General features: G+C 41.9%; 1 protein-coding gene and 1 pseudogene across 1 annotated transcript; both read left to right on the plus strand.

Annotated features, from left to right (window-relative positions):
- Positions 1 to 750: 750 nt before the first annotated feature.
- On the plus strand, positions 751 to 11,126 carry LOC104415958 (annotated as a pseudogene).
- Positions 11,127 to 14,180: 3,054 nt separating this feature from the next.
- On the plus strand, positions 14,181 to 17,152 carry LOC104415959 (ammonium transporter 3 member 1). Its single transcript, XM_018860981.2, has 3 exons — positions 14,181 to 15,297; positions 15,695 to 15,980; positions 16,343 to 17,152. Exons 1-3 carry the CDS (start codon positions 14,629 to 14,631, stop codon positions 16,771 to 16,773), a joined length of 1,386 nt encoding a protein of 461 aa, XP_018716526.2. The 5' UTR covers positions 14,181 to 14,628; the 3' UTR covers positions 16,774 to 17,152.
- Positions 17,153 to 17,999: the final 847 nt, after the last annotated feature.

Consider the following 17,999-nt stretch of genomic DNA (forward strand, 5'->3'; position numbering starts at 1 on the left):
CATTTCCATTTATATCCGCCAATGGTGGTGTTAGAAAATCTAAGATTAATTCAAAAGCTAATTTCCAGAGTGATATCAATGAATTTGAGTGAGATGGCTGAATACATTCATTTATTTCGAATATCCAATGATGACTCGTCACATCATTTTGCATTAAATTCTCTCTACTTCATCCTCATTGGGTTTCAAGGAGAGGGCAGATGCTTTTGGAGTTGTAAATAAGATACTCTTTCCCTTTTTAACGATGTTCGGTGACTTGGTATAAAGATAAGATGTGAAACTATGATTGCTATGTTATCATGTTTCTACTAATGCGTGAGGCAAACACGAGTGGCAAAAATGGAATATTGACCAAACAAAAATTAATATAAATGAAGGAATGTTTTCGTAACACGACAATAATGAAGCAAATGATCATGTTGTAACGATAATACTAATAAATTACCAAATGTGAATCATCCTTGATGAGGCGATAACTTGTTGCTCCTATTGATTCATTTCGACCTGAGCAAATTGGGCGGTCTGTTTAAAATTGAGGAAATCTATAATGATATTTATCCAAAGCAAATTATAAATGCAAATTAAGAGAGAAAAGGGGACATGTCTCGGTTGGTAGTTGGAATCTTTTGAACGTCAAGAAACGGCTTGTGACCTATAACTCTCCGAAAAAGTGGGTTCAGAATCAACGACCCAATCACCTTCTTTTTATTTTATTTTTTTTTTTTACAGGCTTCGCAAAAATTGGAAAAAGGAAAAAGTCCGAAACAAAGGGAGGCAGAAACGACGGCGTGGGTGGCGTTGGAAGGTGAGGCGTGACGTCGCCGGTGGCGATGCTGGAGGGAAGGCACTCGTCATTTCGACGAACACCACGCGACCAGGAGGACTCCACCACTCGTGCACTGCACCACTCCCCAGCCAGCCAGCCAGCGTCTCATCCTCTTCGTCTTCCTCGGGACGGCGACCGAGCGAGAGCCGTGAATTGACGCCGCCGCCGCCGTCTGCCTCCTCCTCTCGAGCCGGAGTCTCCTAAAGGTAACGCTTTTCGGCTCTTCCTGTTGCTGTTTGCGTTTCGTTTTCGTTTTCGTTTTTGGTCCGGAAATGGAGTGTGTAGTGGGAACAGAGGAGGCGCCCTTTTGGGCAGTTGCAATCCCGCTCCCGAGTGGCGGATGTGGATGGCGATGAATTGGTTTCCCTAATTGCCGATTACCGGGACGATACTGAATGCTGCTGCTGCATGCCGTTCTTTTTTCCCTTTTTCCCTTTTAGGCGCGCCCGGGATTTTTTTTCCCTTTTGTCCTTTTCTCTTCTTCCCATTGTCCCTGCCATTTCGATTCTCGTCCGGCAGCAGCTGCTGCATCTTTTCTCTCTTCCCCCCACCGCCCTCATTTTTCAAGGTGGCCCCCGGCCTGATGAATTCGTGTTGTTGAGATATTGCGAAATGAGAAATCTTTAGCTGTTTTTCGATACTGCTGGACCAGGTTTTCGTGTACTGCTGTTTTGCAGAATATGAATTGACAAGCATCCCCGGCCAGGGGCATAACAGTTTATTCTTTTCTCCTTTTCGCTTGGCCATCCTCCATCTTTTTTTTTTTTGGGTTCTGTGCACCCTTTTTCGGGGAGAGTGGGCTTGGCTTTGCTAGTTTTGCTGCTTGGTCGTTTTTGAGGGCACATGGCAATTTTTATCTGTTTTTGCCATTGTTTTCTGTAGATAGAGGGCTTGAGGTTGCAGGTCTCTCGGTTATTCTATACTTTATGTGGTTTGTATTGTTCGCCCCTGTGTTACATTGTTTCGTGACCTCAACCCTTTAGCTTGGATTTTTATGACGTTTTCGAACTATTGTGTGTGTGTGTACAGAATTCTTCTTTGGATAGGATAATGGGGACTGTAGAAATGTGACCCTTCGAGTTCAATCATACCTTGAGGATGGACGGCGGAGTAGAAACAGAGCCTTTCACGTGGGTGGAACAGTGTGATGGGCCAATTAATTCTCCCGTGCCGCAAAAGAGGAAGTACCGACACAGGAAAAAGGAGTTTGTCGGCTGGGGGTCGAGACAGCTCATCGAGTTTCTTAAATCTATTGGTAAAGATACCCGCCAACAGATCCCTCAAGCTGATGTGGCAGCGGTTATAACCAACTAGGTCAACGATAATAAGCTTGTCCATCCACATAAGAAGAAGAGAGTTGTTTGTGATGAAAAGCTTCGCTCTCTTTTTGGAAGAAAAACTATTAGCAGACTTCAAATCCATGATCTACTTGAAGGACATTATGCAGAGAACCTAGAGCAGTCGGACGACGATTTTCTTTTCAGTTCTGGGGATGAGAACTTAATGCCTAAGCCTTCACTTCCTCAGAGAAAAACACCGAAGAAGAGAAAAGTGGTTGAAAGTTCAGAAAGTTGTTTCGCTGCAGTAGTTCCTGATAACATCAAACTCGTATACTTGAAACGGAGCTTAGTTCAGCTTCTCTGCAAAGACTCTGTTAGCTTTGAAGGCAAAGTGGTTGGAAGCCTTGTAAGGGTAAAACTCAGATCCCAATGACTACCTTCAGAAAAATTCTTATCAACTTCTGCAAGTGACAGGTGATCTGCTTAGTTATTAGCTCTTGGGCAATGGTAGAAGCTGCTTGGGTGCTTGCTGCATTTTTTTTTTCTGAAGCTCTGGCCCTTTCTTTTGTTAAGTCACTTTGTGACCTGTCGTAATGTTGGGAAGGGCAGTGTTCTGTGAGATAACTGTCAAAGTTTCTGTGTGTGGATTGTTTGTTCACTTAGTTATACTATAAGTTGAAGCGAAGTAGCCTAGATGCTATGCACTCAACAAATTGGACTATCCTTATTCTTGCACATTACTTCTGATGGTTTCTCTTATGCAAAGTAATTATGGGTCGACAAAGGGAATGAAAAAGGGAAAATAGAGGGTGTTTCTGTTTCACCAAAAGAGCTTACTGCCAAATAGTTTTTTTGGGGACTTTCATGTGTTTGGTTCGTTGAAAATGGTTTTTCAATGGAAAGACATTACGGTCAAAGGGAACTCCCCCACTTAGAATTAGGAAAATGAATTCTCAGCTCAAAATAGAGGAAATCATTTTTCCTAGCATAACAAGTCTCTTTCCAGAAACTTTAAGTAGCTTCCTCAGTGCAGTGCTTCATGTCGTAGCAATTCCTTGCATGATCTTGTATTGCCTTTATTCTGAAACTCTGGAAATTCGTAGTAATCTAACTGGCAATTGGGTCATGCTTGTTTGAATCTATTGTGAAATGGAGTGGGATGACGGGTTTATGGGTGTCAACGCAGCTTCCTCATAAATATTTGAAAACTGATGCCATTTTTTTCTACTTATGTAGGTGTGAAAGGGGCCACAGGAACAATAGATATGGGCACTCAAGTCCTGCTTCAAGTGGCTGGGTTGTTTAGAGACATTCCCATTTCCATGCTTTCTGATGGGAACTTCGCCGAGGTAATCGGCAGATGCTAGCTTTATTTTCTTCTGATTGGAACCATTGCCTGACTTGAGTAGGCTTTGATACAGTCAAAGTTAAGGAGGCTTTGACGGTTTTAAATGCTTACACTGTCTTTAAGGTGGAAGAAAAGGGAATGCGCATCTCTTTTTGGAAAAGCTTTCAGCAGATTGCAATAGATGGCCCCTTCGAACCAAATTTATTGCGCTAGGATAAATCAGATTAATTTTGGTAATTAAAGAGCCACTTTCCAAAGTTGTTGGGGAAAATTCAGAGTGTTAAATAAGATACTGATTGATTCCCCTTTCCTTTTGATCATGTGATAGAACTACCGAATTTCTCCTTTTGGAGATTTTTATGACGTTACTCAAGGAGATGAATTCACAACAGGCTTTTGCTTCCCAAGCCGCTTCCGTAGTAGGCAACTTAGAGCAGGACCACTACGCAAAAGTTATCAATTTTGGCAATTTTTTAACTTGAGCGTTACTTCAGAGACTTCTGCAGAATATTTAACATTGCGATATTCTTCCTATCATAAGAAAAGATAAACCTCTTCCAAGTTCCAGCTCAAAACCATTTTGAGGTTGCATGACTGGTAGAGTGGTGGGCCATGAAAAGAGAAAGCTGTATGACTAACTTATAGGTGTATAAAGAAGAGTAGGCATGGGGGAATTGCCTGAATCCCATTATGTCATCCAGGTCAAATGTGGTTTTCTAGCTAAGATGTTGATTAATGGGGAGACTATGCTTGCATGGCGACTAGTTACGCGAAATTAATTAAAGCGATCTTGCTGTCAATTATCTGCAGAGATACTTGAATGACTTACCTGTGCATTTCCAACTTAGAAGTTTCCACCAGCTTTGGCTTGCCCAAGGTCATAACCAACTGTACTTGCTAATGACTATAAAGGTCTTTTGATTGTCTGGTCACTTTAGATGACTATAGAGCATCTTGTCCTCAGCAAATGGAAATGATTAAGTCCTGATGTGGTTTTATTCTAATGATGAGAGTATATGGTATTTTGAAATCAGAATAGCTGCTGTGTCAATTGCAGTACAGCAGAGTCAAGACACAGTTTTGTCTACATTCCTTTTCATGGTTCTCGCAAGAATCAGTGAATTATTGTTGCTTGAATACGAGGCTTTTCTAAAGATTCTTTCAAACCATGGATTGGTGCCCATAATTTCTCTTTCTGATTTTTCTGCAGGAAGAATGTGAAGATTTGCATCAGAGAGTGAAAGATGGTTTGCTCAAGAGGCCAACTGTAGTAAGTTTTTCTTGTTATGTACTATCAATCTTCAATAAATTATCAGAACTTCATATTTCTATGCTCTTTTCAGTGTCATAAAATTAGTTTTGTGTTGCAGTAGTTGCTTGTGTATGTTTATATTTCGTAGTAGGTCTGAGGCAGTGGCAGCCTTTTTTCAAATTATGGCTATTAGGGAAGTGTAGCACCTTCTTATGTGGACATCTGAACACTTAAAAGAGATTAATGACTGTGGGATGCATGTGGAAGAAACACCTGGCACTTTGGGAGGGGAGCAGTGGGAGTTTGACTGATTGAATTTGCGATTGGAGGCTGTTGTACAGTGTTTTTAACATCTGTTAGTTTGTTGTGACCTTGTCATGGGTGGAAAGTGCTCTTTACATCTTTTCCCTCCATACTTTTCGTTTTTTTCATGTGGCCATTTCTTTTATTTGGCTCTTATGGCACCCGTTTTGTTGTTATCTGTCTTTAAACCTTCTAGGGTTCTGAATCATGGATATCTTTTGCTCATTTTTAGCTTTTCAAGTGTGTGTGCTCTATTGCGATAATCACCAAAAAAAAGAGGAAATAAATGAAAACTCACAGCTGAAACATTGGCATACTTTCAAATCCCCTTAAAAATGTAAGCAGCGAGAAGTGACGAGGGTTAAAACATGATTTTATCTGTAACTTTTTTACAGATCTGCGAGATATTCATAGTCCTCAAAAGTGAGTAAGGTTAAGCCTGTTTTCGTGCCTTCATTCTTCTTGTTATTGCTAGGCACCATGCTTTGAACTCCCATCTTGCCCCTGCTCCGCCTCACTAGTCCACTATGATGAAGTAGGGAATTATGATAGCTGATATATATTTTGAGGAACTTGATGTCATTTCTATCAACATTCAACCTGAAATTAGTCTACTGTGACCATAGAGTGTGCCTAGTGGTGCATTGAAGTTTAACAGATAATGCTCACATTGACTTTTTACTGTAGTGGAAATTTTATGTGCTGCACACTGGCCATAGGGGATCTAAATATCTTTTGACTTGTAGATAAAGCTTCTTTATGACTAGTTGATTTTGTCTTGAGCAAGCTTTCCATGTATAGGCTGCACCCATAGCTGATCATACTGGCCTTCCACTTGGACTGAAAGGAAAGGTTCTTTGCTGCCTGCTTTTGTCGAACTAACCCAGTTATGTGGCATTCTCTTGCAATTGCTTCTGGCTCACTGTTGATATGCGGCACTGTGTTAGTTATTGCTATTGTCAATGCTTGTGAATTGCTTTGAATTTGTTATTTCACAAAAGAAATGCCTTTTGTATGTTACCATCAATAACGCCACTCATGCAGTCATTTACCAGAAATAAATTCTTTCAAGATTAAAGCATTTAACTTGACAAAGCGGGACCTGTATGTTGAATATTTCACTTATGGGTTTTGCTCTTGTCTTTTAGGCTTATTTGCACTTTTTTTTTGGCAGGCAGAATTCGAAGAGAGAGCTCGAATACTACATTAAGATATAATGAATCATGTAAGATCTTATCTACCATGTTACGGTCTGAATTCTAAATTGAGCAGCTGGCATTGCACAGTCATAGTGGCATCATTTATCCTTCTATTACTTTTCATACAAATGTATGCAATGCTAGTTTCCATGCTAGAAGACCCCAAACAACATCACAGAATTCGTTTCTGGTTCTAGTCAACCTTTTCAATAGTACCTTGAGAAAATGGTGAAAACCACTTCTTGCTTAATATGGGTTAGAAGAGTTTCTTGATGTATGTAGCATTAAATCGAATATGTTGATGCTTGAATAGAATGGGTTAAGAGACGAGTACCAAGAAAACATGACAATTTCATTTAGATCAGTATAGTAGCCTCAGTTGTATGGAATGGAGTAGAGTAGGAGAGAGTGGTGGACTTCAATGGGAGTCTACTCTTTACAATCTGGTAGGGGAGCAATCACTGGAATTCTGAAACCAGAAGGCTTAGGTATGGTTCTGCTTCTAAAGGCTTTTAGGTTGGTGAAGGGGATAGAACGAACCAAATCCCACCCAGGAAAGGGGGAAATGTTGCTGACCTTTATATGTTGGAGGTGGACCCGACCTTATGAGGTGCCTTTGGTTGACAAATCAATGATGCTCAATACATGATTGGCCAATGGGGGCAATACTTAATATGGGTCAGGCTAGGTCATCACACTCCATGGCTGTAAATAAGTCGCATTGTTTGGCTTTGCATAAGCCTGCATTCTTGTGTTTGCCCTGTAGAACAATTTTTTTCCCATCAATGTCATTGCATATTTGTTTTGATATTCTTGGCGTCTGGATTAATCTTCGACTGACCTTTCTTCTTCCTCATGCCTTTTCCTTTCAAGTGGCTTCCAAGGGAACTTGCTTTGCTGGAGAGCCGTATTGAGCGAGCCAATGAGAAGGGCTGGCGCAAAGAATATCCTTTTGCCTGTGCTGGAAATTTTGCTTGTGTAATAGGTGTTGACCACCACACTGATGTGAAGTTGAAAAAATGCACAATATGTGGATTTTCCATAATATCATTCAGTTGGATTGCTAACTTAGATCGGTTCAAAGTGAGCAGCGCATTACCTGATGCTGCTATCTTGCTGCTTTTTTTTTTTTTTTTTTTTTTTTGTGGGGGTTGGGGGCTTTGGGGGCATTCGTTTTCACCATATAACATTTATGTTGAGAACAGTAAACTTGAGACCTTCATCTTTTATGACAAGCTCCAATACAAGCTCCAATACAAAGAACTGGTCCTTTTAATTGGCCAAGTCTTATGAATTATTTGACCCTACAAATTAAGGTGTTTAACATTTGAATCATGTGATCATGTTTATCACAATCATTTGCCTTCCATGTTGTCCTCTGATCCTCTCCGTGATATTGGTGGTGAATGAGCTTTGGCTTTAGTATACTTTGAGGACAATTCCCATGCATTTTTAACTGCATTTTCTTCTAGTTCTAGGATTGTATGGATACAATTACTTAGTGTTTCCTGCATTTTGGGCTATATAAAACGTAAAATATGTTTATAACATCCAAACTTGCTCCATAAAGGAATGCTGTGCATTGTTATTGATGGATTTGTAATGATAGAAGGACTGGGAATTAGTTACAACTGAATTGATCTAGATTTTTTTTTTTTTGGGGGGGGCATGAATTGATCTAGAACTTAGTTTTCATTTAATGATAGCAAACAGGATCTAATCAGAAATTATTTAGTAGCAAGGCATCCCTGGAGTCTCAGCCTACTGTGAGAAAGACCCGCTTTCACAGAATACAACTAGTTATTTTTGACAGGAGGTGCCATTGCTGGTGATAGTCCAGTGAAATAATTGTCTCTGCATGTGGAACGATAATTAGTCGTATGTGATCCAGCAGAATGGTTCTGTGAAAGCATCCCGTTTTTGAAATTTCATGCTTTCTGCCCCTTGAAAGTAAAGTGAGGCTATATTTGTTGTCCAACGCATATATCATCACATTGAGGGTGTACCTGAAATTTGTTATTTTGAGGCTTTACTTGGTGGTGAGTATTGGTCACCCACTGGTTTCAGATTAAATACTTGCCATGTGTGACCCAGGCAGAGAATGTGTTCATGTGAATAGAGTCTTTTTGATGATTCCAATCATTTAGTCAATCACTTGGTTCCACACCTGCTTTTACATGATGGAAGCTTGTTGAAGTTAAAGCTTTGTTACAATTAAATTGCCATTACTTTGTTGAACATTGGCTTTTGATATCATGGTCCAACATTATCATTTATAACCTGACATATGAGACAGCATCCAGAATCTTGGTTTCCGTGGCTGAAAATTGTTGAATACTTAACTCCTCTCTTTTTCCCCCTCTTTTTGGTATCAAGCCAGCAATCAGTTCCTTAACTTATTTTATTCTGTACGTTATTCGAATACTTGGAGAGGAGGAAGCTGCTCCAGACTGCTGAAGAACAAGTGCGTTTATTGCGTGAGATACCTGAGGTGATTGCAGATGGAATAGAAATTGATTCTACAGATAGTCCGGACGAATTAGAAGAAATCACTACATCACCAATATTGCCCCATAGGGAAAATTCACAGGAGGGTAAATGTGCTACTATGGGCAATATTGTACCAGTGACTAAGATACCTTGGATGACCAACTTGGAAGGTACGTACAGGCACCTTTTAATTAATGTTAGGCATCTGCATGGACTTGTCGAATGGGAAGTGGTTCCCATCCCAAAACAACTCTCTCTCCTGGTGCAAACAAAACAAAATTCTTTTCTTAGTGTCTTGTTTGTTGTGTTGGGTCATCGATGTCCGTTAAAATATTCGACTTTGGGAGGCATTGCATCTTCACCTAGCTTTCTCTTTCCTGTTTTCTCATTTCAACATCCTTCACTCCACCTCTTCCACATCAACATTCTTCTCTTCAAGGCTTGAGCTCTACAATATCACTGAATTTCAGCTCCTGTTCAGGAACTTCTCACTTTGTCTGTGAAAGCCATCAAGGCATATGCTGACCCACCCATCTCTATTTGCCTGGACTTTTCCTGCTAGAATTTCTATGTTTATGTCTGTTGTCATATAAACCTTCTAGTTGGAGGCCTATTCAAATTGGTGAGCCTAAGAAAAACTCATCGAATTTTGCTTTATGGTTCGTCTTTGCCTGTATCAATATCTTGAGGTGAAGATTAAATTAAAGAGAACAGATCAGAGAGAAGGAATGAATCTTCTGAAAGTCACTGGAGAAAGTAGAACCATTGAAAAAGCTGGAAAATGTACTTGTGGAAGCCCGATGATACTGGGGGTATAAAGTCGATGTGGGAAGAGTGTGTCATCTGATTATATGAGAAAAGTGCCATCTTGGCATCTGTACCTATCTATCGCATCCAGCACAATAGTAATCCTACTTGGATCGAGTCTGGTGAGCTTTTCTCAATCAGACCTGATCAATAGCATTCCCTGTTGAACTTTTCTGGCTATTGCAAGAGTTCCTTTCCTACCCCTGTTTAAAGAAGAGAATCCCTAATAAAAAGGGTTGAATAATCTTCTTGCTGTATTTGGGAATTAATATGAGAATTTGGGGTGAGTTTCGCCAGAACTTTTGGTAGAGGCGCAATAAAGGTAAGGAAAGTTGGAACCCAGGGAATGAAATTTTTTAGGTCTCCTTTTCATTAATGACTAATATATTACCTCTATGGGATCTATTCTATATGCACCGGAGAGAGTTTGAAGGCTGAGAACAGAATGGGAGTTTCACAGAGTGAGATATTGTGAAATAAAGAGAACTATGGGTCAGATGGCACTGAGGTCCCATGTTTATTTATTCCAAAAATCGCGAGTAAGAGAAAAAGTATATTTGTTCCAAGAAGGTGTTTATATAAGCAGTACGATCAATACCAGGGGTGAGAAGTGGGGGTTAGGCTGTTATGCTAGGAAGACATCATGCCTAAGAAAATTATGATCATTAGATAAAGATCAGCACAGAATATCATGAAAAAGTCATTGACTGAGTTTTGGCATTGGTGATTCAGCTTTTATAAATTGTAAAGGGCATATGATGCCCTTGTGGCATAATAGACTAGCCTGAGATGTGGGCATGGATTTATGATGGAACAACACGTATGATGGGCCCACTTAAAAGTTCAAGGAATGCGAATATGCGATTTGTCGATCAACTTAATACTAAAAGATCTTTCAGTCTTCTTCCTGAAGTTGTATATCGAATTACTCTTATAACTTTAGCTGAAATGTTGTACCTTTAAACAAATACTGAAGGGACACGTTGTGCAGATTTATATACACCACTATCACCAAAAGTGTCGTGGTACATCCCGAGCAATGGGGAAGTGTGGAAACAGAAGGATGAAGACGGATCATTTCCTAGTTTTGTCACAAGTTTTGCGTCCGGACTATTTCAAATAAGTCGTGTGCGATTCCAGGTGACATATTTTCAAAGATGTTGCCGAATCTCACCGATGTAGTGTAAAGATGGGAATTTGTTTGTGCGAGCAAACCAGATCGTGGGAAACTCTCTAGCAATTTCTAGAATTTGAATCACGTGCGTAGCCGATCTGTATGCTCGGGTGTGGTGATGTTAGGAGGCCCATTTCCCGTAGTTTTAAGTTTTATTCAATACCTATACCTGGGCTTCTCAAAATTTTGGGTCCATGTCGTAACTTATGTAACTGGAAATATGGTGTACATGGCTTTGATTTTTGAGGCGAGCTAACCCATGTAATTTAATTTATTTGATATCGAACGGTACATGTACAGTCATGTACTCAATTCTTTTTGTAGTGAGATGCAGCTTCTGCAATTCTTCAGTCCCTTGTATAGGTACTTGAAAAAACACTCTGATGCAGGTTCTTTTGTACATGACTCCGTGACACAGTTGATCAGAAGAGAGAAATTCCACCAAGTTGGAGATGCTTTTGTTCGTTTACCCTATTGTTTTTGTCCCTTTTCAATCGGCAATGACAAGCAAGAGAACAGATGCTTCTTCTGCTTTGTACCTTTCTGGGCTACTTGCCGGATTTTGGCTCTATTGCAAGGTTTATGCTGCAGGCCAATTGTCTTTTTTGAGTGTTGGTGTAGCTGAACATCAACGTTTCCGTCAGCTTTGTCGCTCATGTAACAATTTCCACACAAGACGACGATTACAATTCCCAGATGATGGAGAAGTGGGGAAGTGAACAACTGCATCGCGGTTGATGATGTAGAAGTGGGGAAGCGAACAGCTGCATCGTGGTCGAACGTAGGATTTTATGAACAATCCTGACAAAGTTCATAAATTGCGGTTGCAAACGAGGGTTTCTAAGCAAGAAGCCCGATGCAAATGGCGCCAAGAGACAGAAAGGGAAGCCGTGGAAATCAAACCGCCATAATCAATCGGTAAAAATCAGGGATCTCTGCATTAGTGATCTCTGCATTCTTATTCAATAATCAAAATCGTCCTTACATTTGTCTTACGTCCATTGTGAAGTGGTTCAGCTAAATTTGACCGTCGGAGAGTTGAGTTGGTCAATATGGAAACACATGCCACTTTTTACTGGTAAATTAAGCGGAGACGATGATAAGAGATGGGGAGTCCATACTGTTAAAATAGAAAAATATTCCATTACTATAAAAAAATTCCCAACTCGGCAAAGAAAGTCAATATTACTTAAAAAAAAAGCCCACTCGGCAAATCTTTTAACATTGTCAAAAATAAAATCACGCTATAAATTCATTCATGCGAATGATTCAAGGGTCAGCTGGAAATAAACAAGGACGATTTCGGAACAAAATCAGATAGAGGGGCTGATATGATTCTCGTGTGAGGGTATGGAGACCACGCATCCGACTTCGCCTTATCAGTTTGGCATCGTGTGAGATGAGATCATTCAAGCACGGAGGATGATGATGAATATGCCTCGATAACAAAAAGATGCTCCTTCAAAAATGCAATTGCAACCACACAATCCTCCATGCTTAACAATGTGAGCAGCTCCTTGATTTTCAAAGACAGCGATAACGACCATGTCTCTTGACATCTTTTTTATTATATTTCAGTTTGTAATTTCAGTTAGTTTCTCTTATCCATACCTACATTTATATTTATATATGTGGATATAAGTATATATAATATGTAATTATAAAAGCTGGTCCGTTGCTTGCAAATCATGTGAAAGTGTTTATGGAGAGGTGACTCTCAATCACAGTCATCCGTTAGAGAGCCGAAAAATGTGGCACCTTTAATTTGACTTTTATTGCCCTTTTATTTCGCTTCAGGCCACCTCAAAATGCCACGTTTCTCGACCACCCTGGCATCGCAGTTTTTGACATCATAAATCAATTTACGTACCCATTAACTTTCTTTTTTCTCATGCATTTTAGTGTAGTCCCATTGGTTAAATAAAAAATTTCCGGAAATCCACCTAATATAATGTCCTTGAAATACAATCTATGATTGGCTTGAGTAGGCTCCTAAGGGCCTGTATGGTAACATTTCAAAAAAGTGTTTAGAACACTTTTTGTACTTTTTTGGTTAGAACAAAAAAAAGAATAAAGCGTTTGGTTTTACATTCTTTTTTGTTTTTGTTTCGGAACAAAATGGAGCAAAAAAGAAACACAAAAAGTTACTTCTTGTTAGAAACAATTTTGAAGAAAGCGTTTTTCTCTCTCTTCTATTTTCTTCTTCTTTTCTTCTTCTTTTTTTCTTCTTTTTTTCTTCTTTTCTCTTTGGCTAGTCGCCAGCCTCGGCCATGGCCGGCGACCGGCCGTCGAGGGTCGGCTACCTCGCCGGCCCTCGGTGGCCGAGCCTCGCCCCAAGGCGAGGCTCGGCCTCGCTCGAGGGGAGATCTTCGGCTAGGGTTTCGGCGAGGGCTCGGAGGGACGGTGCGGCGGCGCGGCACTAGAGGCTTCGTGATCGGGACGCGTCGAGCTGCGGGCTTCGGGCGGCGTCGAGCTACGGGCTTCGGGCGCGGGTGCTCGGCTCAGACGGCGGGCGCGAGGCTCGGCCTCACCCGCACGGCGACGCCTCGCCTCGCCTTGGCTGGGCGAGCCCGAGCTCGCCCGGCCAAGGCGAGAGGTCTACGGCGACCGTAGAAAGAAGAAAAAATAAAAGAAAGGAAAAAATGGAAAATAAAATCAAAATATTAAAAAATTAAAAGAAACAAAAAAAGAATAAAAATTTACCAAACATGTTTCTATTCATTTTTTATTTTTAACAAACGTTACTAAACACGTTCTTTTGTTCAAAAACCGTTCTAGGAGCGAAGAAACATTTTTTTTTTTATTTTACGTTGCAAGGGAACAAAAAGAAACAGAAATGTTTCCATGCGGGGCCTAAGTCTCACCGACAGCTAGGGAGAATTCTCGTGGAATGTGCTCCCTCTCATCGTACGCTCCAAATAAATTAAAATAAAATGAAAAATGAAATCAGTATTTAAATTACAATCTTTATTATCTTAAATTTGACCTATTCTAGTGTACAATATGATTCATAAAATTTTAATTTGTTCAATATGATTCTTAAAATTTATTCTAATATATAATATGATCTATACATTTTTAATTTGTTCAATATAATTTTTGAATTTTTAGTACATATTTAATTTAGTTCTTGAATAAGGATAAGATTGAATATATATCAAAATTTCATGGATCGCATTAAAATAATTTAAAAGTCTAGAAATTATATTATATATTAAATTAAAATTCAATCGTTATATTATACAAATAAAAAGTTCATGGCCACATAGCAGGCTTGATCAAAGTTGATAGTTCATTTGTACCATTTTCTCCTTTAAGTTTTGCTATTTCTTAGCGCGACAGCATTAATAAATTCATGGTCCTTTCGGGGGGACTTTATGACAGGGAACATGGGCCAGCATGCAGGCAACGCCGAGCACGTCCCGAGGGATCCGCGAGGGCAGAAGAATATTCAACGCTCTCTCGAGATTTCCACAAGATAAGAGAGAGAGAGAGATTCTGAATCCCACGGTCGGTCTAAATTCCAATTCAGCGTGGCGTTGCCAACCGGACTTTTGCCTTTCTCTCCGCAGAGTCTTCAGCTGCTGTGCTCATTTGGCCTTATCTCTCTCTTCCCTCATTCTTCCCACGAAGTCATCACTAATTTTCCTCATCAGTTTGATTACTTAGTAAGCAATAAGCATGATGATGATGTTGGAAGGTCAAAGATGCACTGCATCGGAAGCGAATCTTCCTCCCCCCCTCTCTCTTTCCTTCCTTGTTTTCTCCCTGAATTCTGTTTATCTCCTCCACTCCACTCGCTCATCACCCCCCCCTCCCCCTCCCTCTTTCTTTATATCAAACCCCATCCCCTCTCCTTTGCATACACACATACACACTTATATTAGCCACACACACAGAGAGAGACAGAGAGACAGACAGAGATCTGCAGTGACACCAAAAATTGATAATGGTGCCGCCTGCTCCTCCACCGAACCCTGTGCCGGTCGCCTACCGGGCCACATTGCCCGCGGTGCCCGACTGGCTGAACAAGGGCGACAACGCATGGCAGATGGTGTCGGCCACGCTCGTCGGCCTCCAGAGCGTGCCGGGCCTCGTCATCCTCTACGGCAGCATCGTCAAGAGGAAGTGGGCGGTCAACTCCGCCTTCATGGCCCTCTACGCCTTCGCCGCCGTCATCATCTGCTGGGTCACCTGGGCCTACAATATGTCCTTCGGCGACAAGCTCCTCCCCTTCTGGGGCAAGGCCGGCCCCGCCCTCGGCCAGAAGTTCCTGATCAAGCAGGCCATCTTACCCGAGACGACGCAATTCTACAAGAACCACACCACGGTCGAGACGCCCACCACGAAACCCTTGTACCCGATGGCGTCGATGGTGTGGTTCCAAGGCGTGTTCGCCGCCATCACGCTGATCCTCCTGGCGGGGTCGGTGCTGGGGAGGATGAACTTTAGGGCGTGGATGATGTTCGTGCCGCTCTGGCTGACGTGCTCTTACACGGTGGGCGCTTTCAGCGTGTGGGGTGGCGGCTTCTTGTTCCACTGGGGCGTCATGGACTACTCCGGTGGCTACGTCATCCACCTCTCCTCCGGCATCGCCGGCTTGACCACCGCTTTCTGGGTACTTCCACAGATTTATTAAAACCCTAACTATTGTGCCCGCAAATACATACCTTTTAGTCCTCGCCACAGATTGAGCCTTTCTTTTTCCTTCTTCATGCACAGTGCAAGAGAGATGAACTTGGCTTGTTAGTCTTTGGTGGAGCTGCACTTCTAGAAAGTCATGTTTGAACACGCACTCCCACATACTCGAAATCATCTTTTTGACTTATGTGGCTATAATCAAAAAGTCCATTTTTGACATTCGTTAATTCGGCGCATAATTAATCCAAGTAATGGTTAGCTGGCTCCTCATAAATTCGACTGGGAAAAATTAGAATCACGTAATGTGGAAAAATAAAATCATGTTCTCTTTGCACCGATTTTTCCACGAAATGTCGATGTTATTGTGTATGTAGGTGGGACCGAGATTGACGGAGGATAGGGAGGGAGACCCCCCGAACAACGTCCTGCTCATGTTGGCCGGGGCGGGGCTGCTGTGGATGGGTTGGGCGGGGTTCAACGGGGGAGACCCTTACACGGCTAACATAGACTCGTCAATGGCCGTGCTCAACACCAACATATGCGCGGCCACGAGCCTCCTAGTGTGGACGTGGCTCGACGTCTTCTTCTTTGGGAAGCCCTCCGTCATCGGAGCCGTCCAGGGCATGATCACCGGCCTCGTCTGCATCACCCCCGCCGCAGGTACGGCAGGGCGAAAAGCCTCAATTTAGCCATGGACATCCTCATGTTCACATCAATTTTTTAACAGGAAACCATACACGTTCCCGTGTTCATAGTCACCGAAGTCTCTGTAAGATAAGAATGGAGATAATCTATCATTCTTGACTCCGTGAGTCTCTACTACTAGTCAACTTTTGCGGGTCACGAGATATGCCCCACCTTGAAATGGTACCCATCATCGAATGTTTTGCCATTCACAAGTTTCGAGGTGTCGAGAAGAAGTGAAATGGACGATTTTTGACTTGTTGACTTTTCCACATACGATGTTCGTAACAACGTTGTATTGCAATGCTGCCGACATGGACATCGACGTCCGTGTGTAGGTCTCGTCCAAGGATGGGCGGCCATCGTCATGGGGATCCTGTCCGGAAGCATCCCGTGGTTCACCATGATGATCGTGCACAGGAGGTGGAGGTGGACTCCGCTCCAGATGATCGACGATACCCTCGGCGTCTTCCACACCCATGCCGTGGCCGGCTACCTCGGCGGCATCCTCACGGGCGTCTTCGCTGAGCCGGAGCTCTGTGCCCTCTTCCTCCCCGTCACCAACTCGAGGGGGGGCGTTTACGGGGGCTCCGGCGGGGTCCAGATCCTGAAGCAGTTGGCGGGAGGGGCCTTCATCATAGGGTGGAACGTGGTGGTCACCTCGGTCGTGTGCGTGGTGATAGGACTGGTGGTGCCACTGAGGATGCCGGAGGAGCAGCTGCTGATCGGAGACGACGCGGTGCACGGGGAAGAGGCCTACGCATTGTAGGGGGACGGGGAGATGTACGACTCGACCCAGCACGGGTTTTCATTTCGGACGATACCGCGCACCCCCAGCCATCTGGTGGCGCGACGCAAGTGGTGTAACGTAATGTGTGTTGCCAGACACTCGGGTCCAAAGAATTTGCGAGCGATTATTTTTAGTATAGATGGATAAATGGATACTGAATTCGGGGTACAAATGTTGATGAATTTCTTGGGTTTTATTTTGTGGTTTGGACATGGTTTTGTCTTTGTATGCGCGTTCCTTGTTGTAGACAGGATATTATTGTCCTTCTGGTGTAAGAGAATCAATCTCAACCGTTGAGTTGAGTGAATCGACAGCAAAAAGGATTTGGTAATCGGACGGTCTTGATCTTCTTGAGGCCCCACTTGAATGGGCTTAGGCTTTTACACTTGGGGAGTTGGCATAGATCAAGCCTCAACGGGCACCTGCTTTTAAATGTTTCCATGGGATTTGAAATCGTTTATGCATTTTCATTTCCATTTATATCCGCCGATGGTGGTGTTAGAAAATCTAAGATTAATTCTAAAGCTAATTTCCAGAGTGGTATCAATGAATTTGAGTGAGTTAGTTGAATAGATCCATTTATTTCGAATATCCAATGATGACTTGTCACATCATTTTGCATTAAATTCTCTCTATTTCATCTTCATTGGGTTTCAAGGAGTGGGCAGATGCTTTTGGAGCTATGAATAGGATATTCTTTCCCTTTTTAATGATGTTTGGTGACTTGGTATAAAGATAAGATGTGAAACTACGATTGCTATGTTATCATTTTTCTACTAATGCGTGAGGCAAACACAAGTGGCAAAAATGGAATATCGACTGAACAAAAATTAATATATATGAAGGAACGCTCTTGTAACACGACAATAATGAAGCAAAAATGATCTAATACTAATAAATTACCAAATGTGAATCATCCTTGATAGGGCGCTAACTTGTTGCTCCTATTGATTCATTTCGACCTGAGCAAATTGGGCGGTCTGTTTAAAATCGAGGAAAACTGTAATGATATTTATCCGAAGCAAATTATAAATGCAAATTAAGAAAGAAAAGGGGACATGTCTCGGTTGGTAGTTGGAATCTTTTGAACGGTCAAGAAACGGCTTGTGACCTATAACTCTCCGAAAAAGGGGGTTCAGAATCAACGACCCAATCACCTTCTTTTTTTTTTTTTTTTTTTTTTTAACAGGCTTCGCAAAAATTGG

The sequence above is a fragment of the Eucalyptus grandis genome, chromosome 8 (assembly GCF_016545825.1).
Source record: "Eucalyptus grandis isolate ANBG69807.140 chromosome 8, ASM1654582v1, whole genome shotgun sequence".
NCBI lineage: Eukaryota > Viridiplantae > Streptophyta > Magnoliopsida > Myrtales > Myrtaceae > Eucalyptus > Eucalyptus grandis.

Coding starts and splice junctions, on each gene's coding strand:
- LOC104415959 (XM_018860981.2), top strand. CDS start 14,629: ATGGTGCCGCCTGCTCCTCCACCGAACCCTGTGCCGGTCGCCTACCGG. Junction 15,298..15,694: donor GCTTGACCACCGCTTTCTGG/GTACTTCCACAG, acceptor TTGTGTATGTAG/GTGGGACCGAGATTGACGGA. Junction 15,981..16,342: donor CTGCATCACCCCCGCCGCAG/GTACGGCAGGGC, acceptor GTCCGTGTGTAG/GTCTCGTCCAAGGATGGGCG.